The sequence below is a fragment of the Buteo buteo genome, chromosome 11, assembly GCF_964188355.1.
Source record: "Buteo buteo chromosome 11, bButBut1.hap1.1, whole genome shotgun sequence".
Classification (NCBI taxonomy): Eukaryota; Metazoa; Chordata; class Aves; order Accipitriformes; family Accipitridae; genus Buteo; species Buteo buteo.
Window position 1 is genome coordinate 38,506,640 of NC_134181.1, and position 25,637 is coordinate 38,532,276.

Genomic DNA, 25,637 nt, shown 5'->3' on the forward strand with positions numbered 1-25,637 from the left:
CACAGCAGGTTGGGGATTACGCTTGGGTCATGTCATGGTGGCCCCATAGTCCTGCTGTCAGGTGGGAAACCAATGGAAGGCAGCTAATCAGCATTAATTTACATTGCCAAGAGGAACCGTGCTTTTCCAACTAAGTGTGCGAGAGCCCAGGTGATCTTATCCCCAAGCAGAGTCACAGGCACAGCGAGGCAGGGGCGTATGGTCCTGTGCCTCACTCTGCAGAATCGGTGACCTCAGGCAGTGACAGGGGCTGCAGGGACAGTCACTGCTGCTCTCTGCCCCATGGGCTGGGCTAAGTCACTCCCCAGGCCCATGTGTCCTGCTCTCCAGCTTGTGATGTCCCCTAGCCATGCTGAGAGCCTGCTCACCATGCCAGGACAGCAAGGGGACACCATGGAAGCAACAGCAGGGAGCACAACTGTGTGCTGGGAACTAAAGGCTTCCTCCCATTAACATCACCTCTACCCAGGGCCAGGAGGGAATAAAGGATTTGGGGCAAAGGGGGAGAATTTTCTCCCTAGTGATTTGTTTTGTTCTTGAAGGGTCTGGTTCTCATCCACTGCTTGCAAAAGCATTTCCTGCCGGCCAGCCGCCAAGGAAAAGCGGACCAAAAATAGCCCAGTGCTTAGGGGGTGCCATGGCATGACACAGTGCCTCCCAGGTGCGACCTGGCCTCGGAGCAGCAGAGCCCAGGGAACAGAGGATGTTTGTGGGGAGCAGTTGGTGCCCTAGCAGTGGGGGAACAGCCCCAGGCAGAGGAACTCACCACTGCAGGACTGCTGTGGGCAGATGTTCACCGCTCTGCATCAGGATGTCTCTTCCCAGACACTGAAGTCATGGCTTTGCTTTTCCCTTTTAGGACATGTCTCGAAAGCATCACACCTGGAAGGAGCAGAGTCCTTGGCTGTCTTCCTTGGTGAATGCTGTGGGGACCGGTGTGCCTGCCAAGGGCTTCCCCGGGGGTGCGGATGAGCAGGTGGCACGCTGGAACCCACCCCGCTGCGGCGTGCCGGACCTCCCCGTGTTGCCAGACGGCCAGAACGGGCGGAACCGGCAGAAGCGGTTTGTCCTCTCCGGCGGACGCTGGGACAAGACCGATCTCACCTACAAGTAAGAGAGGCCCGAAAACGGGAGTCAGGCTGGTTTGCTTCTCCCTCCCCAAACCTCTCAGTCTGACGTTCCCTGGAGCGCGGCACGCTGTGATGTGACCATAAAAGCTGGAGGGCAGCCAGGGGGCAGGGGAGCCACATGCTGAACCACCAGCAGAGTCGTACCCAGCACCTCCACATCCCCTCATGCACACCCTCCCATAAACACAGCTGCCCACCCACTCCTGCCCAAACGCATTCTGCACCGCCATTGCATCACCCCTCACTCAGTCCCGCATCAACACCCCCGTGCACATAGAATCGCTTCCTTACATCAAACCCCTGACACGTGCCGAGCCGAGCCTCCAACACCAGTCCTCTCGTGCTGTACCTTTGCCCCTACAGCCACCCTGCTGTGGGCTCACCTCACAGTTTATTTTAAAAAGACCTTTTTATTCAGCCGTTATTGATGTTCCCATAAACACGACTTCAGTTTAAAGTTTTGCCCAAATCACCCCGCACATTCTCAATTGCAAATCTGCTCAACAGGCTTGCGGGAGGGTTGTGCTGCCTCCCCAGTTGCCCACAGGGGCATGAGTGGAGAAGTGAGCACACTTGTATGGACCTTGACAGCATGTAAATCATCTTCTGTTTAATTAAATGCAGGAGACAGTTCCTCGTAGTGTTAGGGGCCTGTAGATAACAGAAAGGCTTCTTTGTTTTTTTTTTGGTCAACAATGTTAAAGAAAGAAACACAGCAGAGATGAGCACACACCAACACTGTTAATGGAAGGGAAAGAAAGCTCCATCTGTGGCAGACCTTACAGCCTGCTTATGTTATAGGAGGGCAGAAGAGGCAGCAGCTGCTCTGAGTGAGCCCAGGTTTCCAGGGGCAAAAAATGCAGAGATTAAGGAGGAGAAATCACATCACACCACTCCCAGGCACCTCTCTGGGGGTGGACCCACAGGAGACAGACCTGGGAAATGCTGCAGCACTTCAGGAAAACACAGATCTGTAAAGCTCTCCAGAGAGCTCACCTCTGGGCCCACCAGCCAGAGGGTTTCAACACTAATGGCATTTATCTGCTGCACATGTTGCTTGGAAGAGGGTGCCGGGGCAGTGCTTGTATGGATTGGAAATGTTCTGGTGCTGAGAGAGAGTGGCAGCCCTAGTGACGTTGATCCTACAGCTAGCGTCTTCACGACAGCAGTGTCCATGGGACAGCGGCTGATGCTCTCCTCATCCAGTGTCTGTTGCCTTTCAGAATTATCAGGTTCCCGTGGCAACTTGTAAAAGCTAAAGTGAGAAGGACCATCGAGGAAGCTTTGAAAGTGTGGAGTGACGTGACCCCACTGACCTTCACTGAGGTGCAGGAGGGACGGGCTGACATCGTCATCGATTTCACAAGGTGAGCATGGTGGGCAGCAGCACCCTCCTCCCAGACAGAGAAGCAACCTCCCACGGAAGACCCCAAGCCTCTAACCAGAGCAGAGAACTGCCAGCACACAAGTTAGGCACTTAAATGGAGGTTCACTTCTGCTTTCAGACACGGATGTTTTGGGGTTTGTTTTTTTTTGTCAGTTGTGGGCTGCTTGGTGTAAGTGCAGCTGTTCCATGCTGGCGGTGCACAGTACTGTTACTGATCATTCATTAATTTTCCTGGTATATTTACGTTTCTCTGCCCACAGACTGTTTTCCTAAGCGTTTGTTTTGACTTTCCATCTTCAGGTCCTCCATCCTGTCCCTTGACTGAACAACGTAACTGTCTGCCCAAAGACAAATACAGTTTCTTGGTTAAATGAATCTTGGCTCTTGGCCTGAAATTTACTTTTGGCAAAATACGCATGGGGGCAAAGACTTCCCTCTGCTGCGTGTTTGCACAGAACTAATAAAGGCAGTGGAGACCGTCCAAGCAGTGATGCAATTTGCATGCTGTGTATTTGCCTGTGCCTCCTTCAGCTCTCTAAAGTGGCCATGTCTCTCGTGGGTTACCTTCATTACTCAACAGTGGGCTTGGCTTGAGTGAGAACCTGAGGGTTTGGCTGGACTCGCTGCCGGCTGCCCCTCCGCATCCCCCCACCACCCAGCTATGTTGACTTAATCTTGGCTTGAGCAGTCATCTCCTTAATTCTTTAGGCTCCATGATCAGCTTTGGGCTGGAAGCTGAACAGGGGGAGGAGAGAAACATCCCTGAGAAAACATACGAACTCCCCAGGGCTTGGCGTGACCAAGCTCAGCTCTGCTTCCTCAATGCTTGGTGTGATCAAGCTCTGCTTCCTCAGAAGTGGGTTTGTGGCAATCAGAAGGGCTCCGAGCAGTTGATCTGGACTGGTGGGATGAACTTGGGATGGGAGTGAAAGCTGCTGTCCCCTCGCAGTTGCTCCCCACCTTCGGCCATACAATGCTGTTCACTGGAGGTACGTGACTGTTTGTCTGAGGTGCAACGTGTCTTCCCTCCAGGTACTGGCATGGAGACAACTTGCCTTTTGACGGGCCCGGAGGAATCCTGGCACACGCGTTCTTCCCCAAGACACACCGGGAGGGAGATGTCCATTTTGACTATGATGAGACCTGGACGATTGGGAACAACCTGGGTACGGTACTGTTTCAAGGGGAGCTGTGGACGCTCCAGGATGCTTATCAGTGTGCTTTGAAATTATTCCGTTGTGATGTGAACAGGGGCCCTGTAAAACTGAGAGGCAACAATCATTTTTGTGGTGTGCATTGTTGCCTCCCACCACTTAAAAGCCTACTGTTAGTATTGAAGTCTTTCCTTGTCATCTTTCAGCCACATCAAAGCCAGTGTCCAGCAACCAGGACCCTGGCTGCCTGGTGGGCTCCCCTTTTGTGGGGAAAGAAAGAGACACGGCTCCTCTGCCCAGCTATGTGCCCTGCCACTTGGGAATTGCACCCAGCATTGGCAGGAGCCATTAGAAATAAAGCAAGGGAAGGATGAAGGAAAACTGAGGCTCAAGCACTGGGTGACACGGTTGTCTTCCAAAGGACAGCCTCAGCCCCAGTCCCTGCAAGCACTGTTCACCATCTGCCCTCAAACAAGTCCATAAAGGGAAACCACCCAGGCTCCAGCTCTGTCCCCGTAGCCTGGGAATGCTCTGACCATAAACAACACCACATCGAGTGAAGACTCTTTTTTTCTTTTTTTTTTCTTTTTGCTAATAATAGATCCAAGCTGGTAGCTCTCTGCTTGGGCACTCAGGGTCTGGTGTCACAGTATCTCATGAGATACTGCAGTACTGCCTGGGACCATCTGGATCAGTGCCCAAAGCATCAGTTTCTGCAAGACCCACCAAAATTAACCCAGGTCAGCCCCTCCTCCTCCTTCCCAGTTTATCTACAGGGACGAAGAAACAATCACAAAGCCCAAGTTAAACCGCTGCCTCTCTGGGGTTTCCCAAACATTTTGCCATGTTCAGGGCTCAGATGGGCTCCCCCAAAGTCCACGTCATTGTCAGCTGTACGCCAACTTGAGTCTCTGTGTCGGGCACAGGACCGCTATGTCTCCAACCCCGCTCATGCTGACCCAAAACAAGAACCAGAGAGCACCAGACCTATCTGCAGAAGTGTTTCTGCTCTTGAGAGAAAGGTGGGCTCTGCCATTTTTCACCCTCTGTTGGGGCTGCCTGTGTTGTTGAAGAATTTCCTACATTCTCCCACAGAGACAGTGTTGGAGGCAAACCAGGAACTGAAAATGGATGCCAGTTCCCGTCAGAATCCAGCCCTATTCCATGGCCTTTTTTTCCTCCTCTATGTCTTCCATAAGTAAATGTTGTAAAAGCTCTTTGCAGCTAATTGCCATTTAATATGCTGAAAAGAGCTTTACAATACAAACATGGATAAATCCTTGACTCAGCTCTCAGTGAGATGGGGAAATCCTTAGCCTCATTTTACAGACGGGAGAGCAGAAGTACAAGGAGGGCTAAGGTGTGCCCTGGGGTCACCCCAGAGCCGTGCAAGAAGCAGGACTCCACGTGGAGGACCTTCTGTGAGGGACACAGTGATGCTGCCCAGCAGTGATGTTGCCCAGCACAGCTCCTTCAGGCGTGCTGTTGTTCACCTTCCCCAGAGAATCTGACAATAGCACAGCTGATCTGCCAACACTGGAAAGCATTGAGTGAGGAGTCTGCCAAGCTAAACAGAAGTGTCTGAAAGTTTGTAATAAATCACTGACATAGAAATCCCACTTTCTCAGCTGACCTAGATGTGTCGATTTAATTGAGTCAGTGCTGTGCAAATTCATCGCTTCAACGTAAAGCTGACCAGCAGAGGAAGACAGGGGCTCACCTTCCCCTCTGCCCTTCCCAGGTGTTCCTCCCAGCTGCATCCCTCCCTGTCCTGTCCCGTCCCATTCCATCCTGTCCCAGTGCTGAGAAGTGACCTGCTCCCCTGGAGCCAGCAGGGAAATCCTGCTTGGAGCAGCGAGGCTGGCTGACTCACATCCCTGCCCTTCTCATCACTTGGGCTGCAGCTTGGAGGATTTCTGGCTGAGGGAAAGTGAACGAATACGCTGGGACTTGTCAACAACCAGCCCCGCTCAGAAGCTTCGCTGCTTAACATGCCTCTCTTCTAGCTTTCCCTGAAATTCATCAACTTCAAAAATGATCCATTGGAAGCTATACAACACCTGCCAAATGACACATTTTTGCATACTGAAATCAACTTTTCCCCTCTCCTTTTCTAGTTGCTCCAAGGTCATGTATTCCTAAAATGTGATCTCCCATAAATCTACTTGAGTCTGGTGAAGGTGGCCCAGGCCTTGACATTGGATAATTTTTTATGGCTTTATTTCTAAATATCACCTCCTTGCTACAGTCCACACACAAACAATAAAGGAGCTCCCTCTGCTGTCTGTGTGACAATGGCCATTAGCAAGTTTTAATCCTCACTGACACAGGTATCTTCCACAGTGGATGTGATCTAAGTGGGACCTGATACGCTGCTGCTGTAGCCAACAACTGCTGCAAGGCTGGGTGGACAAAATCTAACCTTACCACTCCGACATCTACTTCTATGGGCCAGACTTCCTCCCCGTGCAAATTTCTTCTACCCAAAAGCACACAGAAAACCCTTTTCTTCCTGATAGCTGGTGGGGTACAGAAGCCCCTGGCGACAGAATTACAAATTACCAACATGCCCAGGCTAGTACTACCTCAGTGTATGAATTCACTCAGAGTGCTCCAGGAAAACCCTGGGAATAACAACCTGTGAGCACTGTAGTCAAGACAGATTTCTCTTTCCTCATATTAGGCTCCTACAACATACCTCAGTGCATTGTCAGTGGCTGATAATTGGTAGAAGTGAGCCTAGGCGGCAGGTGTCCCCCACACAAGCAGGCAAAAGCAACTTCCATCTTTTCCCTTTGCAGGCACTGACCTTCTCCAAGTGGCTGCTCATGAGTTTGGCCATGTCCTGGGCCTGCAGCACACAGCTGTCTCCAAGTCACTCATGTCTCCTTTCTACATCTTCCGCTACCCACTAAGCCTGAGTGAGGATGACAAGCAAGGTATCCAGTACCTCTATGGGAAACCCAAACTGGATCCCGACCCAACCCCAACTCAGCCAGCAGAGCCGCCCCAGCCAGACCTTGAAACGAATGAGATCACCAACATGGAGGTGAGTCAACAGCTTGTCCGTGTCCTCTTCTAACACCACGGCTAGGACTGTCCTCACCAGGAGGCCAGCAGCAGGCTTACACATGGTTTGGTGCCTGTGCCTTCCACGCACGCTGCTGAGCCCAGGTCTGGACCCCATGGCTGACACTGCCAGCCAGCCTGGGATGTGCGGGGAGGGGATCTTTGGGCAGCACATACCCAACCAAAACTAGCTGAAAGCCAGACAGTTGCATTAGCGACCCACAGAGTTTTGCAGCCCTGGAGCTGTTTGGCCAGGCCATGCCTGAAGCGAGTGCTGTAGATGCCAGAGGGCAGGGGATGCTGCTGTTGAAACCTCCTTCTGCCTAACCGTGCCTGGGAGGTCTTCTTCCGAGCAGCATCCCTTAGGAACGGGCTGGATTTAAACAGCATTTAGGAAAAGATTCTGCTGCCAGGAGCGGAGGGTGTTAGCAGGCTTTGCTGATGAGACATCAGGAGGATGTATGGCCCTTCTGTGGGCTCAAAGTGAGGGTGGCCAAGTGCGGTGCAGGGTAAACGGCTGGGCGCAGGGACTTCTCGTCTGTGGAACCCAGCCTGGGTAAGGGGGGGCTCCCACAAGTCCAAGCACCTGACCGACCGTGCTTTGGCAGTCTGTGCAGCCTGATGCCTGCGACACAGCTTTCGAAGCCGCGTCCACCATCCGAGGGGAGCTGTTCTTCTTCAAGTCCCGCTATGTGTGGCGGCTCCGAGCTGGAAAGCTGCAGGATGGGTACCCAGCCCTGGCCTCCCGCCACTGGCAGGGGATCCCCAGCTCTGTCGATGCCACCTTCGAGGACCCTCTGGGCAATATCTGGTTTTTCCAAGGTAAGAGCTGGACTGGGATCAGACAGCTCAGAAATACGTCTTCTTTACTGAGGGGTATTCAGGACCCAACAAGTTCCTGGGAGAAAAAACCTTCTGGGCATCCTCAGCAATCCAGTGATCCTTGCTATTTGTTTCTTTCTCTGTTTAGTTTAGACTTTTTAGCAGATATTGGGGAGGAAGAGAGAAGGAGGGGTCACTTCTATTTTAGACACAGCCATGATATCCCATTCTCCTCCTCTGGAACACAAACACTTGTTTTGAGCCTCTGCCCTGGCAATGCTGCAGAGGAGGAGGAAGGAAACGCTCGCTCCATCTCCCCAGCTGTCCTTGGAAGCACTGTGCCAGAAGACAGTCCCAGATACTTTCACAGGTTGTGAAACTCCTGAGCCTGTGCCGCCGAGGCGCTGCTCAGGGGATGGACAGCATCTTCTCTGCGCCTCCGACGCCTGGATGCAGAGCTTCTGTAGTACCCCCAGACTGAGTGAGCCTACAGGGGGCTTGTGTGCAGAGCCAGGCAACCTCCTGCCACCACGGGGATTAAAAACCAGTCACCCGCAGGGAGTCAAACCTCCTCCTGGCCACTTCTGGAGTTCAAGACCAGCAACAACCCCTGTTTCAGCTCCACTGTTTTCCTTAGTGCTGTTTCCAAGTGTAAATTTAATAGCGGGGATGCAGAATGACGTGGGTGCCCAGCTGCCTTGGGTGTGCATGCCCCGTATGCGTGCTGCGAGACTGAGTACCACTAAGCACACCACGTGGCTCTGCAGGCAGTGTTCCTGCATAAACAGATTACTTAGCACCTGACCTGCACACTAGGACTTACAGTGCTAAAATTGGCAGGCTCCTACCATGAGTTAAAATGAGATAAGGGGAAAGTATTACATGCCGTAGGCTAATTAGAGAGATTCCCATTTTAATCTAATCTGGAAATATGCTTCCAGTCTCTGTTTCAGCTTGGTAATTTCTTCCTCATTTCTGTAGCTTGCTCCTTTACAGCCACATGCCCCCTTTATGCCTGTGCATGCCCACATATGTTCTCCTCCAAGCACTGAGTTTGCAGGGCAGAGGCTGCTTCCTCCAGCCAAGTCTTTTATTATAACTTTCACAAATAGGAGAAAAGACATCTGCTAAAATGGTCCTCCTCGTCCTACCACTGACACCCTCCAGGTTGGACTGAGGTGGGAAGTCAACTCCTTGCACTGATGGCACTTTGGGCACCCATCAGTGACAGTGTCCATGACACTGGTGGGGTTTTTGCCTCTCAGGCGCAGCTTTCCCTGGGAACTCTGCCAAGGCACCAGCTGCAGTTGTGCAGTTCACTGCCAAATTATCAGACACCAAAAAGCTTCTGACCCCGAGTCTCCCTTTTCTGTCTCCTTGCCAGATTCTCAGTACTGGATTTATGATGGTGAGAGACGGGTATCTGGTCCCACCCCGACTGTGGAGCTGGGACTCCCTGCATCCCCTGTGCAGGCAGCTCTGGTGTGGGGGGCTGAGAAGAACAAGATCTACATCTTCAGTGGGGGCAACTACTGGCGCTTCAACCCTCACACCCGCCAGGTGGACAACATCTACCCCCGCACCATGGCTGACTGGCGCGGCGTCCCTCCAGAGATAGACGCGGCTTTTCAGGATGAGTTTGGTCAGTGCCAGCAGGGACATGGCCTGCTCTGGGGTGGGTGCTTAGGGTGACACCACTGCCCAGCTGGAAGAACTGGGCAGATTTAGACATTTGGTAGTAGTGGACACTTCCCAGCCATAGCACATGCCATATAGTGCAGAGAGAAAAGGGCAGCTCCCTCCAGTGGGTAGGGAACTGAGGCTTCTCCCATAAAAGTAAGAAGTTTTATCATTATTCATTGCAATAATCAACAGTTAAGTATCTGATAGAAAGAATTCAAACTTCTGACCAAGAAATGGACACAGAGTCTAGCCAGCTGTTACCCCTCCTGACAAAGAAAGTGACAAGAAGACAGCAGAAACGATGCGCATGCTTCAGCCTAGGCAGCTGTCCTGAATGAACAGGCTGCTTTTGGTATTGCCTAGTCCTCCCAGATGTGCCCCATGCTGAAGACAGTATGACAGTGCCACAGAAACACTGGGGACAGCCAGCGTGCTTGGGATGACAGGTGTGGTGGCTACCTCTTTCCTCCCAAAGGATGCAGTGGCACGGCTCCCCGCTGCTTCCAGAGCCTAAATCCCAGGGCAACTTCCCCACAGTAACAGATGGTCTGCGGCAGGTCTTCACAAGCTCCCTGTCATAGGCCCTGTTCAGCTTCTAGACGTCCTCTGCCCTCACAGGGCCAGGTCACTACATGGGTACAGCATATTTAAAACCACCAGGCGTATAAAATAAAATCCATCCTGTTTTTTCTCCCATCAAAACCAAAACAGTGTGAAAGAACAGTCAGTGTAAGCCACAAGCCTGGGTTCAATGAAATTAACGTAGCAGCATCTCCTGCCTCTTCCAGGCTCTCTTTTGGTATTGCACATGCTACAGTGTCAGCTAGACAAAATGCTAGGAAAGAGCTCCGAGCTGCGTGAACCCTGCCTCTTCTAACCCTTCCTCTCTCACCCACAGGTTTTGCCTACTTCCTGAGAGGTCGAGATTACTGGAAGTTTGACCCAGTCCAGGTGAAAGTACTGGAGGGCTACCCACGCCAGATCAGCCAGGACTTCTTCAGCTGTACACCTTCCTCCAACTCCTTCAGATGAGGGGGATGCCTGTGTCCTCCACGCTCCCCTTTCATTGCCCTTACCTCCAGCAGCCACACAGAGGGTTCCCTCTGCCATTCCTGGCTTCCTTCCAGGCTCAGCATCTGACACAACAGGTGTCTGTCCCAACAAGTGACAAAGTTTGCTCCTGTCCAGTTCCAGCAGCCCCAGCTTCAGTTGTTATCAATGTAAAAGCATCTGCCGTGTTCTTTGCAGGCAAGAGCGGCCACTAAACACCTAACGTGGCCACGCTCTTCTAGCAATAGCATCCCAAAAGCCATCAAGCCAGCCTGGATCGGGATCACGCTCTCCTAATTAACCCGGACCCCCTCCTGTAGAACTGATCAGATGGCATTTCCTACGTTTACATAGCTCACAACAGCAGCCCTTTGCTGCTCCAGACGTTGGCCTCGGAGGAGGGCTTCCACCGAGACGCCTCCCTTAGCCTTAGCCAGGGGCTTTGAAGGACACCGGCTGTACCTGCGGAGGAACGCAGACGTGCGGCTGCTGCCAGGGTCACTTCACCAGGGCTGCCGCGGTGACTGCCAGGACCCTGCCACAGCCCTACTCCCGGTTTTATGTTGTATCACTAGTACGCCTTAGGGTTTTATACCGATTTGTACATAGACAAGGGGCCCCCTTCCTTCCACGGTGCTGGGTGCCAGTGCTGGACGCTGCCCCCTCGCTCCCTGTGCTCATACCGAGCCAGGTTCCCCATCCTGGGTTGCTCACGACTGCACTGATCGGTCTCGCACCAGTGTTCCCAGTCAGCCCGGACGCCCAGGGCTGGCGGCTGACACCGGACAGCCCCGCTCCAGCTCTTTGCACAATCTCGTTGCTACATCACCTTATACCAAAAAAAAACCCCAAAACCAAACCCCAAAGGGGCTGCGGCCGGTTTCTTCCCTTTTCACCCGCCGACCCACCCGCGCCCCTCGCCGTTCCCCGACCCGGGTGACCGGCTGGAGACAGCGAGCGGGGCCGCGGGGGGGGGGGGGGGGTGTGTGACCTGTACCCCGGGGGTCTCGGTGCCGGCCCCTCCTCACGAACGCCGCTGTAAATGTTTGTAGAGCCTGTACAGCCCCCCCGTACGAGTACTCTCTGTATTTATGTACCGCCCCGCGCCAATAAAACGCCTCTTTTCTAAGCGCTGCCCGCCCGTCGCCATCCTCCCCTCAGGCGGGACCGGGGGAGGGCGGGCCGCGGCGGCGGCGCATGCGCGGAGCGGCGGCTGGACTAGGCCGCGGCGCCGCCCGTCGTCGTTCCCCTCGCTGCCGCCGCCGCCGCCTCAGGCCCCCCCTCAGGACGCCGGGCGCTCCCGCCGCCCCCCTCCCGCCGCCACGATGATGATGATGGCGCTGAGCAAGACCTTCGGGCAAAAGCCCGTCAAGTTCCAGCTGGAGGAGGACGGCGAGTTCTACATGATCGGCTCCGAGGTGCGGCCCCCGCGCATCAACGGCGGCCCCGCGGCGGGATAGAGGGGCCCGGGGGGGAGGCTGCGGGGGTAGCGGGGGGCCGGGCCGGGCCGGGGGAGCTGTCGGGGGATGGGCTCGGGGTGGGGAAGGGGCTGAGGGGAGGCCTGTCGGGGGTGGGGGGGGGCAGCGGCCTTCCAGCCCCTGCGGGTCCCCTCGGCCCTTCCCCGCCTGCGGGCGCGGCGGGGGCCCGGGCTCTGCTTGGGGGGGACGGGGACGGTGAGCTCTGCCCCAGAGCCTCAGCCGTGCTGGGACCAGTGCTCCCAGTAAGGGCGGCTCTTGGAGACCCGCACGACGAGGACGTAGAGGCTGGGTCCTCACCTGATGGCAGCCTGAGGCCTCGCTCCCCCATACTCACCTTAGGAATTTTTGTAGCACGTTTGTTCGGAGTTTTGGATTATTTCACGTGTTGTGAGGTAATTAAGTCCGCATCTAGGCCTTTGTGCTTAGGAACAACACCAAAATCAGCCAGCGCGGCTCCTTCAGCCTTGTGCAAATGAGTCTTGCCAACACATGGCAGGGTGCAGCATTTTAGCACCCAGCGTATATGCTGACACCGTTCTCTCACGCTGAGAGGCTGCTCTGCCTCCCTGAAGATGAGCCTTACTGAAGCAAGAAACATTGGTGCTTCAGCACCAGGGAAGTGACCACAGTTGGAAACTGGAAAAAAATGTTTTAGCCCCCCACTTGATGCGAAAAAGGAAATATTGGGTAAGTTAAATTGCCAGCTGTATAGGTTGAGCAGTGGCTGAAGTCCCTTCACGCTCTCATGTGAAATTAAGATTTGAAAGAAGATCTGTAACCGCAGTCAGCTAATCTGTGAGGCTGCCGTACCAGACACATGGAAGGAGGAAAAGGGTTGCCTTTTTTATCTATCATTAGTTTCTGTCCATTGATGAGCACTGTAGAGCAACAGATACGATTAAAAATTACCTGGAAGTAGATGTTAAGATCAAAATGAGTCTTGTCAAACAAAGAATAAAGACCTTATTGTGTGGCAGTCTGCCAGTGTACTACTGCCAGTCTTAAAAATTGATTTTAGAGTCTAGAAATAGTTCTGTTGTTCAGCAAGTCCTGCAGTAGCCTTCAGCACAGGTAAGGATCTTGTGCCAGGAAGAATGGAACTGCTTTACAGATGTTCAGTAAATTTGAAAGAGGATTATTGGCAGTGATCACGTTTTCCACGTTCAAAGGATTTAAAACAAAATACGAGTCTCTGGGCATTTGCTGTATTCGAGCAAAGTCTAGATGGCACAGGCGTTCAAAGTAACAATGGTAACTGTCGGAGATCTGGGTATCTGGTTTGATTTAATTCCTATTGAGCATTGTGCATTGAAACAAATTGAAGTAAAGAAAGATTAGGTTGTTCAAAAATACATGAAAATGGAGGGTTTTTCCCACTAAATGGTTTATTGTCAACGGATGGGAGTTTTTTCGTATCAGACTAGTGAAATAAGTGCTGATAAAAACTTTGTTTTCTCTATTGCTGCAAAAATTGCGGCGGTATATGATGCCAGACCCAGTGCAGTCAGTCTATCATGAAAAACAACAAAAAAGACCCCTCTTAGGAGGTCCCTCTTATCATTACAAAGAGCTGAATTTGTTTCATCTTCTGCTAAAAATCTCCTAAATGGAATACCAGGCCATACAGGAACACTAGGCCACGTCTCCACTTTTCTTTTGTAGGTGGGGAACTACTTACGTATGTTTCGGGGTTCCCTCTACAAGAGATATCCCTCGCTCTGGAGGCGACTAGCCACAGTGGAAGAAAGGAAGAAGATAGTGGCCTCTTCACACGGTGAGAAGATGAGTAAACGTTCCCAGTAACGTTTATCTGAAACTTGCCTTGAAAAACTGTCTCTGGCGATTCAGAGACTTTGTACCTTGAGGGCTGTGCGAATCACTTCAGATTGCCCCAGTGATGGAGCACTCTGCAGTGGTGGCACTGGTAGCTTCTGGTTCAGCCTGGCAACAAACATCAACTGATCAAAAATGTTCTAAAATGGAAACCTCCATCATGGCTTTCCTGGGGTTGGCTGCATTCATCACAAAGCAAAAGCCACTTCTGAAAATCAATACTGTATTTCAGAAGAGATTTTTACAGGCAAAGAGGGGCGTCTTTGTCTCTTCTGTCAAATAGGCAGGAATGTTGCAAGTATGCTCCATTGAAAATGCGTGGTTTTGTGTAACTGCTTTTTGCAGGGACTGAATGTTTATGCCTCCCAGAATTTATTGTGTATTGCCACTGATGTGACTGCCACAGTGAGAATACAGCTGCCTCAGTATTATTTTTGGTGGGGGACTAATAACAAGCAGTTAAATTTCTTAGCAACGTGACTTGTACACTCTTTAGACTAAAGCATAATAAAAATAAATGGTTCATTCTGGACTTATGTCTCTTTCCTCCAAGTATCCTGCTGACCTGTTGCTTTGTTTTCTTTTTTTTTTTTTTTTCCCCCCAACAGAAAATCAGCGGTCTCACAGTCCCAGAAGATGTAAGTCTTATCCGCTTGTTATTCTTAGCTGTGCTAGAGGAAGAATCTCGTCTGTGACCTTTGGTGCTATTACAATATATATTAATGTCTAATCCTCTTCCTCTGATCTCTCCCTGTGGTTGCCCTAATTGTGCATCCTGATCACATGCTTAACTCTTCTTTCTCAGAACCCTAATGGGACTCTCAAATGCAGGTGGTCTCTCTAATTCGGCAAGAGCTGTCCTGAGGTTTCTCCCCCTTTCCCAAGTCTTATCAGCTTTTCTGTTGATCATTGACTTCCTGTTTCCAACTTTTAAGTCCACTGAGGATTTTTTTTTTTTCTGGGCTTTTCCTCCCAGAAAGCTGTGGAAGAGACTTTACATCATTTTGGCAGATGTAGGTGTGCAGGGCTAAATCATGTGATTGCAAAGGGCAACTCAGGGTAGGAAAGAATTTTTCTTCTCTTCCTCTCCTTAAGTAAAAGCATGTTGGATTTAAAGTTCATCTAATAATTATGAGGATTTAAGGGCTACTTTTTTCTGAAGTTTCGTTTTTGTAGTGTTTGTTTCCATCTTTGATAATTTCTGTTATGAAACTTACTTGAGTCTGTAAATAAGTTGCACCCTGGAAGAATGAGGTTCATCCAGTAGTAGTACCTGAGGGAAGGTCATATAATTCTAACCCTCCCTGTGTCTTGACTTAGTCCAAATGAAAGATGTTTTTAATAGAGTATAAGCAAGGTAGCTGTACAAGGTAAAGAGATATTGATGCCTTTTGCAAATCTTGGCTCTATCACTACGTGACCATTCCAGGGTGTCATACTGCTTTTGTCTTGTGAATTGTATTTCTTTTCTAGGCAATGTGGTGAGGATTGCTACGTATTAACTAAGACATTTCACCCCTGCTCCCAAGAAAGTCACGTTTATTCCTGCTGTCCTGATGTCAAAACTTGATTATATTTCTTTAGTGCCAGGCACTGTGGCTGGGCTTCTGGTCACTCCAGTGCAAGTAATCTACCCCAGCAGCAGAGCATCCTGGTGTGTGAGGGAGGGTGGAGGCTTCTGGCAGCTCAGAAATGACAGTGGAAAGTTTTGTCATATCCTTTTATCCCATGTGTACAAAATGCTGTGTCAAAACCTTTCTTGAAAATTAAATGTCTATGAGAAGATAAATGAAGCCTAAAGGACTTTTGGGGCACACACTTGTACCACTTGGTAACCTATTTTAGTCCCTCCTGTAGCATCAGGGAGGGCTCTTCACTATGCAGTCTATTAATGCTACATTGCTATGTAGTACTTTTCTATGTTAATTATTGGCATCTTTCCTGGTAATAGATCATGGCTATACAACATTAGCCACTAGCGTGACACTGTTAAAGGCCTCTGAAGTGGAAGAGATCTTGGATGGAAATGATGAGAAATACAAGGCGGTGTCTATCAGCACAGAACCTCCTACCTACCTCAGGTAACCAGTGTCGGTGAGGGCCAAGATCAGAACAGAGCTGCCTGGAAGATGTCAGCTTGGGCAGGAAGCACAAGAAATTGCATAAACTCAGGCCATTGTGCAGGGGAGTGCTTGCCAGTCTGTGCTAACAGTCGTTTGCAGTGTTGGGCAAATGAAGATCTCCAGAGTGTAAGGACTGGGTACTGCCCACATACAACAGGAAGAAAAACATAAGTGTTTGATGATACAGCTCATCTTGCAATTACTGCATTCCAGCTGTAACAGATGTTTTGCAGAACACACTCTCTGCACGTACTGTCTTCTGGAGACCTTGTGTTTCTCAGCAGTCCTTTTATAAAGTATAGATAGAACATCCAAGTACGAACCTAGTATTTATAATGGTGCACCTGGATTCATATCTGGTGAATAATTGTGAGCTGGAGAATAGGCTTCCCAGAGGCTAGTGTGGAACATGGGTTCTCAGTGGAACAATATTATTGAGGGTTCCAGAAGAAAATAGCAGGAGCTCATTGAAGCTTAAAATGATACCATTCCTTCAGTAGCAGCAGTGGTGCTCAGGGTCTGCAGTTTAACATGCAGTCTCCTTCTTTAGAGAACAGAAGGCAAAGAGGAACAACCAGTGGGTGCCAACCCTGCCCAACAGCTCTCATCACCTGGATGCAGTGCCATGCTCAACAACAATTAACAGAAATCGCATGGGCAGGGATAAGAAGAGAACATTCCCTCTGTGGTAAGACAGCTTCCTGCTTCTGAAAAGTGGAAACTGTTACCAAAATGACATGCTGCTGGGGTAGTGCTGATGAGTTAATATAATGCTGTGATTTATCTCTAACCGACAAAAGACCTACCGGTCGCTAATTTGGAGGTTCTTAGTTAAACTGTATGTCTTGAGGCTCTTCCTTAGAGTGGCCAGCCATGGCTCAGACAGGAGGCTTTCCTTTTGTCAGGAAAATGGTTCATTCTTTTCATGATGAGTTCCTTCTACTTTCCGTTGATGTGCTGAGCAGTTGTCATTTGAGCAGCCTGCAAACCCTCTCTGTGAAGGACAGGCTGCCTCTCACTGACATATTCCAGTAACTTTGATCTAATATATTTAATGGAAAATGCTGCTGTGGCTCATGACTAACTTTTATTTTCTATTATAAAAGTTGAGGACACCAAGATAAATGTAATCCTGGAAAGCTTCCTTGTTTTATTTGCAGGAATGTATTATGATAGATGTAATAAAAGGTGATAAACTTTTGGCTGCCACAGGCCTGTAAGCTTGCATTGAGGAGTCCGTCAAAAGACTGATCGGGGACTTGTAGTGTGGGGATTGCTTCCAACAAACATTGCCGTCCCTCTATGTATGCCAGATGTGCTAGTTGCATGTACTGTGTTGTTGCTCTTCGTATTAGCTTTGATGACCATGACCCAGCAGTGATCCATGAGAATGCATCCCAGCCGGAGGTTCTGGTTCCAATCAGGCTTGATATGGAAATTGATGGGCAGAAACTCAGAGATGCGTTTACGTGGAACATGAATGGTATGTAGGAAGGAGAGTTTCATGAGGCTGGAGAGAGATAGTTGTATCCATCACCAAATATGAAGAAAGAGCAAGCATGAGTGTGCATGTCCTTGCCCCATATACACAAAGCTTTAAAGCTCTCCCGCTTTGGACTGTATTCAGCTCTCATGTCTCTTGGTGAATGCTCTGCCACTTCCATGGGTTGCAGTCATTCCTGGACACGTGTATTCTGAAGAGTTTAACTGGCATATTCTCCTGACCCAGTTCATCAGCTCAGTGGTCCAAGACTATTCTGTTAGCTGAGATACTTTAAATACAGAACAGTTAATGTATATGGCTCCTTTATGTATGTGGATTATTAGACCATAGCTACATTGTCTCTGTGGAGCAAGTAAAGAAGGCTTTAAGTCCCTATGTTGGTGTGCTTGTCCTTACAAACCTGATACAAAAGGTGATGCATTTGGAATTCCCTTTGTCACACTGTGGGATTAATTTTGTGCATTCTGTAAGTGGCAGACATTGATTTCTGAGAAAGTTAACGGTGTCTGTTCGTTCTTGTTCTGTATCAGAAAAGCTAATGACCCCAGAAATGTTCTCTGAGATTCTTTGCGATGACCTGGATTTGAATCCTCTGACCTTTGTCCCTGCTATTGCCTCTGCCATCCGACAACAGATCGAGTCGTACCCAACTGACAGTATCCTAGAAGATCAGTCAGACCAACGAGTTATTATTAAGGTAATACAGAGAGCTGAACCATTTGGGTTTGTCTAGTTATGTTATGGTGGAGTAAGAGTACAAAGGCTTCCCTCGGGGCAAAGGAGCTCTTAATTCCAGTTCTGTGTCCAGATTGCATTTTGTCCTTTGTATTGAGAACAGAACCAAGGTGGCAGATTATTAAACATTCATGTGCTAGCAGCCCCTGAGATGATGAAATAGTTCAGTTAAAGCATTGTCATGTTCTTTTGGAAGAACTGAACCTTGGTGAGCAAAGCCAAGTTGTCTTCATGCTACTGGAATTAAGAATTCAGTTAAAGAGCTCTGCAGATACAGTGAACTAGGAGTTACTACTCTGCTTCTCCAGCCTCTGTCTCCTCAGTTGAATGACCTTTGACAAACTATTGTGAGAATGGAAACAAATGACATGTTTTGTCCCTTGTCTCCAGCTAAACATCCATGTAGGGAACATCTCCCTCGTAGACCAGTTTGAGTGGGACATGTCAGAGAAGGAGAATTCGCCGGAGAAGTTTGCCTTGAAGCTGTGCTCAGAGCTTGGCCTGGGTGGGGAGTTTGTCACAACTATTGCCTACAGCATCCGGGGACAGCTGAGTTGGCATCAGAAGACGTATGCCTTCAGGTACAGAACTGTCATCTTCCTAGTACGGCCGTGGGTGTGTGTTTGTACTTCACGGGTATTGGCATCAGTGAATCTTAGAACAGCTGACCTGATGCAGAAAGCTTCATTTGAAATTGGTCCTTATGGCTTGCACCCATTCTGTCCTCCTTACAATTTTTTGTGCTTGTGCTCAGGAATCTTCTCCTGTTGGGTGTAATACATTTCAGGACCAAATATTGATGAAATGTCAGCTTTTGCTGCAGAATGAAAGTCTGTTGTAATTAACAGTGACTGAATACCTTGCGTCTCCCTCTTCTAAAGCATGCTCATGATGACGATGAGCCCCGGATACATTTCTGTTTTGTTGGCTTTGCCTAACTTGGGCCATGCACTGTCTCAAGCTTTGGTGTTTTGAGCTAAGACTGATATAAACTGTAGCTCTCTACCCCAGCTGATGTTAAAATTGGCTTGATCGTGGGCCCTTCTCACAGCTGGAATGCAGCAGTGTCAGGTTTGATTAGTCAGCTTTGTAACTTGTCTCCTAATGATAATCGTTTCCAGTTGTGCTGTGCAGTGTTCTGTGGTGAGTTACTGTACTGATGTTATCCTCAGCATGTTGCTGAGTCTGCAGGTTGTAAGTATCCCTTAATGTGTGCTGTGATTTTTTTTTTTTTTTTTTTTTTTTTTTTTTTTTTTTGAGTTCAGGTCATGGTGACAGTCAAGGAAGTTTGAGAGTTCAGCAAATGATGTATTTGCAGAGGTGAGGGAATGGTACTGTTGACAGCAGTTTTGTAGAGGTCAGTTCAAGGAAGCAGGATGACCTGCCTGGCAGCAAAGGGAAACATGCCCAGCCCTGTCCTACCTCAGGGAGAGGGCAATGAGTAGTTGGTGTGGGGTTAAGCAAGGAGGAGGTGGAGGCTGTGAGGCAGCTGGCTGCTGCCATTGAGCTCTGCTCCTTCCTCCTCCTCCTCCATCAGAAGGTTTCCTGTCTGGTCAGCCTTCTGTGGAAAACGGGCACTGATCTGCTCTGGAACAGCTGCTCTTCCACTAGTTTCACTTTGCTTCCTCTGGAGGTTATTTTTATCCTGAAAATCTTCCACAGCAACTACTTGGTTCTAAAATGATCCCCAGAGTGGTTCATATTAGAAAATGGAAAGGCACCCCTTACCACATGGGAATTAAACTCTTCTACTGAAACTGTTAGACTGTGTGTCCATCCTGCTGATGTCCTTTCTCCTTATGGAGGTGGCGAGGTGACTTCTACCTTAACATCCATGACAGCTCACTGATATTTGCAGATCCAGCATGGGACCGTATCCAACTGTAACAACAGAACAATGAGTGTGCATTCCTGAGAAATTATGGGAACTTGGAGGGTGGTAGATAGGAATCTGATACCTGTAGTACTGCCTCTTCTCCCCTGCTGCTGAGTGTGTTATAACTATGACAGAACTGAGCTAGCACTGTCTGCATTGTGGCCTGCAGTACCAGAGAGTAAAAGTGTCCCTGCTGGTAGGCGCGGTTCTTGGAGCCAGTGTGAAGTATACTTTAGTCTATAGTTTAAGCTAGCTTATGGCAAGGAGTGAGTTCATTTCCGTAAGGTTTAGTAGGACTCCTTGTTGCCTGAGCATTCCCAGGAGTTTGAGCTTTCTTCTTCGTATCTTCCTTGAAGAAGAGAGGTGGCCCTGTTCACACCATGCTGGCCAGGAAGCCCTCTTTTCTATTCACAATTTATTTACCTTCCCAGTTAATTTACTTCAACAACTTTTTAGCATACTGCCTCCCAGCCCACAGGGCATTTGTTCCTAATTCTTGTCACTTGGTGTGTCAGAGGCAGGCTTTGTCCACATGTAGTGGACACTAAATGCTCTCCCTCCTTCCTGTGCTTCTCCATGTATTGCAGATATCAGAGTTAAGAAATTAATCTGTGTACAGGTTACTGTTGTGAAGGGGGTTCATTTCTCCCTTTGCTTCCTATCGGTCTCTGTAACTTGCAGCAAGTAAAGTTTTAGTCAGTGCTGCCCAGGCTCGGTCAGATATATTAATGCCAACTTCATGGTATTCTATTTAAAAACATGTATCTGGCCATGGTTATTCAAGAGTGCTTCCTTTTAAGGGTACTTCAAACAGGTGGATTTCAGGCCTTCTTTAGACTATGGCAATATTGCAAGGGGAAGAATAGAAAACTAGGAAGGGAACCGCAACAGAACAAAGTACGTAGACATGAACTGTTCAGGGAAGAAAAACCATCTAATTTAAACCTCGTTTTGTGTCATAGTAAAAACATGTCCTCCTCTTCCCTTTTTCCTTCCAGCAAAGGAGTACTTTTGAAACCTTAGAGTGATTAATGATATTTGGGTTCTGTGGTTAGTTAGTTCCTGAATTCCCAAACCACAGGAGTGGTGGTTGCTCCAAAGTCATTCCAGTGATGTAAGAAAGGGTCTGCTTTAGATGTATCAAAAGAACCTTAGTATGTCGAGGGACTGGGGGTTTGAGAAGTCATGTGCCTCTTAATCATCTGAGGGAGAGATGAAACTGTCTTCTTGTTGATGAAAGCCAGGGCAGTACTTTCAGATGGCCTGCTCTGTGCAGAACAAGGAGAGCCTGAAAGCCCAATGGAAGGGGCAGCACTGGAAGCAGACAGTTAACTGATGCTTATGGGATTTTCAGGGGGATGGTGTGCTATGATGATTTCCCCTCGGTACGGTTTCTAGTGGCAGCAAACAGCACTTCATAGCCAGAGTTTTTGCCTTTGAGACCTGAATGATGGCACAGGTTCTGTCACACACCAAATCTATGTGCCTGAGGGGTCACCTTTTCCAAAATAAGATGTTTCCCTGCCCTGTTGGCATGCCCATGACACTACTGCCAGAGGCCTGCACCCTAGCAGAGGGAGTGTCTTGCTCCCCTGGGAATCTTGCAGCTGACAGTGCATTTCAGTCATTCTGCCAGCAGCACTGTCCTTTTCATCAGAAAATAACGGGAGGAGGAGCTGTCTTACTTTGGATGAGATGTAGATGAGAGATGAGGGAGAATTTTTTTCAGTTTATCTCTGATTTTTTGCTAAAGGAATGTGGTATCTGAGTTGGCTTGCAATTAAGTTATGTGCATGAGGCTGGTTTTCCAACCCGCATTTAATTCTAGTGGGTGCTCAGTGTTAAGCATAGTAAATGACGTAGAGACCATGCTATCAAGTCAAAAAAGCCAGTTAAGATCTACCATTTAGCCTGGAACGTGTAGCAATCTGGGGATAAGATGAAATTCCTGGTTTTGAGTGTTGCTTAGTGGATGTCAGCAGTACTGGAAGTAGATTTGACTAAAGCTTCCTCCCAGGATCAGATACCAAAGGCACTGGATTAATTTTTCATTGTAGCATTACTTTGTAGAGTTGTTATTCTAGATCAATAGCTTTTATGCAGATGTTGTCTGTTCTCATGGCGATTAGCATTTGAGTTCCTGGGGGAATGAGAGGGCTGCCCATGAGTGCTGAAATCCTGTGCATGGAGGCATGTCCCTGTGGAGGGGGCCAGATGTGTGTGCACACCTGCCGGAGGGCTTCTCACACACACACTTCCTGCGGCTCAGGCTGAGCTGCTTTCTAGAATTCAAAGCAAACATTTACATTCTGAGGCTCCTCTGTATTTATGCTGGGCTTCCGGCTCCACTGTCAATATTTGGGAAGCTACTCCTAGTCAGTTCCTGTTGACTTTTACTGAAAAGTAGCTAGTGAAGCAGTAAATATTTTTGTGCATGTGATAATACAGCTGGTTAGGGCAGAGAGATGTCTGAGGAGCAGATCTTGTGATCTGGGACAGAGCCTGGTGTTTCTTTACTTGTGCAGGAAGTAGCCACAGCCTCTGGTTGCAACAGCAGGTCCTAAAAGATGACCCTTTCCCTGGCAATTGGGAGAACGATGTTTGTTCCCATCAGGCTCCCATCCCACCAGGCTCCCAGAAAGTCAGACTTTTCCCAGGGAAGAGCTGTCAGAGGTGTGCTAGGCAAACTACACCTAGGAAGTCAGAGTTGCAGAAAGGCAAAGCTAGACCAAGAGCCCTGTTAACAGTCTCTGCTCAGCTGCTACTCTGGGAGAAGTGCTTCCAGCACTAATAAACTGGTATGAACTTTGCCTGTGCTTAATTGGGTTTGAACACTGTCAGCCAGTTACGTAATGGCCTTTGTGGGAGAGAACTGCGTCAGCCATGGTTGCTTTGACAAACCCCTCTCTGGTGGTGAAAGGAGATGGTCATAGTTGGTTTCCCAGAAACTTCAGGCTCCACAAGATTGTAACCATCAGACCCTCGTGTGCTCCTGGGAACCAGACTGTACTATGCAGGGCTAAGAATGAACGCTTGAGCCTGAAACCCTGTAAATGACGCTCTGTTGTCCTTGTGTCTTGCATCTGGGCTGGTAACCCAGAGGAGTGCTCTGGGACCGCTGATGGATGTTGCTTTGTTGCCTTCTGCCCTGCCATGCAGCGAGAACCCTTTGCCGACTGTGGAAATTGCTATTCGCAACACGGGGGATGCTGACCAGTGGTGCCCTCTTCTGGAAACCCTCACAGATGCCGAGATGGAGAAGAAGATCAGAGACCAGGACAGAAATACAAGGTGCTGCCACTCGTTCAGACTGTTCTCTTTCTGGCCTGTCTCTTAAGACAGAATTTAAAAGCTTTGATGTTTGTCTTTCTCTGCTGAGAGCCAACTGGCAGGATTTCAAACTTGCACACCACAACAGAAACTCATATCCCTTTAGCTTCAGGATATTAAACTGTTAGCACCTTGCTGCACAAACATTTAAATCTCTACTTCAACCATCTCCTGCTTGAAGCAACGTTTCCTTTTTATTTATTTATTTATTTTTAGTTTTCCCTGGGCTCTCTGCTTGTGCAGGGGGATTTGTTCCTATAGGAAGGCATTCATCAAAAATATTGGAGTTTCATGCACTGTCATGCTACCTAGAATCCTGCCACAAGGCTTCCTTTTATGTAGGGTAAAGTGCTGTTTGATGTAGGAATGGGCAAGCTCCCAGCTCCAGCCTGACTGATGCCGACCTGTTTGCCAGCGTGCAGGAGCACTGTTGTGATTCCAGGAGGAGCTCTGCCCACCAGAGACCTGCTAAGTGATGTTTGACAAGCAGTTGAGAGCACTTGCTCCTACTTGGTGAAATTGCTCCTGGCAGATAAAAATGAACTGCTAGAATGTCTCCAAAAGATACATTGTGGGAACAGTAAATATGCTGGCTCAGCTCTTTACCAGGATGTTTTTACTGCTGATTAAGATTCATAATTATTTTGCTTCTTAGCTATGGCTGGTTGAATAGTTTTCAGTAGTGATCAGTTCAAGTTAATCAGCAAAAGTGCCCTAAAAGCTGTTCTGAGAATAGTGTCTTAGCCTTGTCAACAGGGGCACTCTCAGGTGACCAAGGAAGTCTGTCTAGGCAATAAACCTGTTTACAGAGTTCACAAAGCTGCGGCAGTCTCCCCAAAAGTGTTGGTTTTAATAAGATTTCACATGACTGTAACACAGCACTTACTGTACCTCTTTCTCTCCCTCCTAGGCGCATGAGACGTTTGGCCAATACTGCTCCAGCCTGGTAATCTTCCTGTTGTGACACTGGTGCTCTTCCTACAGACTTTATCCCTTCTCCTCTCCCCAAATGGATCTAGGATTGGCAGGGGTATTTCTGTCCCTGAAGGGGACACACATTCCACTTGCCAAGAGTTCCCAGTACTGCTGACTTCTGCCCCCATCCCCTCCACCTAAATGCCACGTAGCAAGAACACTGCGTTAGCACGTGATCTATCCGAAACCTGTGGCAGCTGTTGGAGCCCTTATATACCTGTGTGTGGACAGTGTAAAGATTCTTTTGTATAGGTGCAACGTGCACTATTAGGACAACTTTTTAAATAAAAGGAATGCATACTACTTAGGTTGAGTTCAGTAGGTTTGAATGAATAGTGAATCTCACTGTGTTTTGTGCTATTCTGGTAACTGAGCAGTCCCAGGGCCTAGTATTAATGCTTTTGAGTATAATGCTGAATAGTCACATGCCTTCAGTTTTCCTGAAGCGTGGTGGAAACAGAGTGCTTTACTTCAACAGATAGATAAAACAGCCTGCAACCTTTTGCTGCAGGGAAAGTGAGAATGAGACTTAAAACTAGAAGCAGCAAACAACTCTCTAAAGGACTGGTCTGTTACCACACTTGGTGCAGTCTGTAATGAACTCAGTGAGGTGTTCAGCTGGCTTACTTGACAAGGGTAGAACAGTTGAACTGAAGTCACAGATGTAACATTCATTTCTGTCAGATGTCAACCTGGTGTGTGGTGAACCCTTTTTTCTGTGAAGACTGAATCTGGAAAACAAAGTCTCTGAACTGGTACAAAAGCTGAAGCCTGCAATCACCGAGACTACAGCTGCTTTTCAGCGAGTGGCTTTGCTGTGGTCATTGTCAGTGCACACAGCTGCCAGTTACACTGCACAGAGCACCCAAAGCAAAGTGGGTGTCTTCAGTACCCTTAGCACTACAGTGTCAGGATTCTGCAACCCCAGAAACAACCTGTCTTTCCCTGGGGAGTTTAAAAACAGAAAATCCATTGAAGTGAGATTAAAAAAATCAAGCTTGCTTAAAAAACTAATTAGAACCTACCTTGCTGTTGAGGTACACCAGCTCTTTTTGATAAGAGTTCCTACCATTCACTGCCAGAACTGATGAGTGTTGCAAGCAGAGCAGATTTTGCTGGCAGCCTGACATTACGTTCAGGCCTTTATCATAAAGCCAATGGGTTTTACAGTCCTTGCTGATCCACCCACACTGCTAGCACAGTCAAAAAACACTTTCCAGCCTTAATTTATCATGTGTAGACTTGAGTAATAGCAGAGCCAGTTCTGATTCCTGGGTGGGAGGGAACTTTTTCCAGATGTTAGTCTGCAGGAACCACAAACTTGCAATTTAGCAATCATATCATTGCAGTCTTATTCTAGGCTCCAGTGCCAGAGTGGTACTCTATCCATTATTCCTTATTAAAGAGGTTGAAAGGTTATTTCGGCAAGGAACACAAAACCTAGGACTCCTGCTGCATCTTGGCCTCACGTGTAAAAACATATTTTTG

At 48.7% G+C, this 25,637-nt stretch overlaps 2 protein-coding genes across 2 annotated transcripts; both read left to right on the plus strand.

The window, feature by feature from the left end:
• The first annotated feature begins 773 nt into the window (after nt 1-773).
• On the plus strand, nt 774-11,253 carry MMP11 (matrix metallopeptidase 11). Its single transcript, XM_075041623.1, has 7 exons — nt 774-1,110; nt 2,354-2,497; nt 3,550-3,683; nt 6,473-6,720; nt 7,349-7,562; nt 8,947-9,204; nt 10,144-11,253. Exons 1-7 carry the CDS (start codon nt 863-865, stop codon nt 10,275-10,277), a joined length of 1,380 nt encoding a protein of 459 aa, XP_074897724.1. The 5' UTR covers nt 774-862; the 3' UTR covers nt 10,278-11,253.
• A 240-nt stretch (nt 11,254-11,493) lies between these two features.
• On the plus strand, nt 11,494-24,452 carry SMARCB1 (SWI/SNF related BAF chromatin remodeling complex subunit B1). The gene is made up of 10 exons (XM_075041621.1): nt 11,494-11,713; nt 13,436-13,547; nt 14,215-14,244; nt 15,558-15,687; nt 16,280-16,417; nt 17,085-17,212; nt 17,764-17,930; nt 18,359-18,549; nt 23,004-23,135; nt 24,085-24,452. Exons 1-10 carry the CDS (start codon nt 11,621-11,623, stop codon nt 24,122-24,124), a joined length of 1,161 nt encoding a protein of 386 aa, XP_074897722.1. The 5' UTR covers nt 11,494-11,620; the 3' UTR covers nt 24,125-24,452.
• The last annotated feature ends 1,185 nt before the right edge of the window (nt 24,453-25,637 follow it).

Excerpts from the sequence above, each read along its gene's own strand:
- MMP11 (XM_075041623.1), top strand. The coding sequence starts at position 863 with ATGTCTCGAAAGCATCACACCTGGAAGGAGCAGAGTCCTTGGCTGTCT. Across the intron at positions 2,498-3,549 it reads ATCGTCATCGATTTCACAAG|GTACTGGCATGGAGACAACT; the intron begins GTGAGCATGGTG and ends TCTTCCCTCCAG. Across the intron at positions 3,684-6,472 it reads GACGATTGGGAACAACCTGG|GCACTGACCTTCTCCAAGTG; the intron begins GTACGGTACTGT and ends TTCCCTTTGCAG.
- SMARCB1 (XM_075041621.1), top strand. The coding sequence starts at position 11,621 with ATGATGATGATGGCGCTGAGCAAGACCTTCGGGCAAAAGCCCGTCAAG. Across the intron at positions 16,418-17,084 it reads AAGAGAACATTCCCTCTGTG|CTTTGATGACCATGACCCAG; the intron begins GTAAGACAGCTT and ends TCTTCGTATTAG. Across the intron at positions 17,931-18,358 it reads ACCAACGAGTTATTATTAAG|CTAAACATCCATGTAGGGAA; the intron begins GTAATACAGAGA and ends CCTTGTCTCCAG.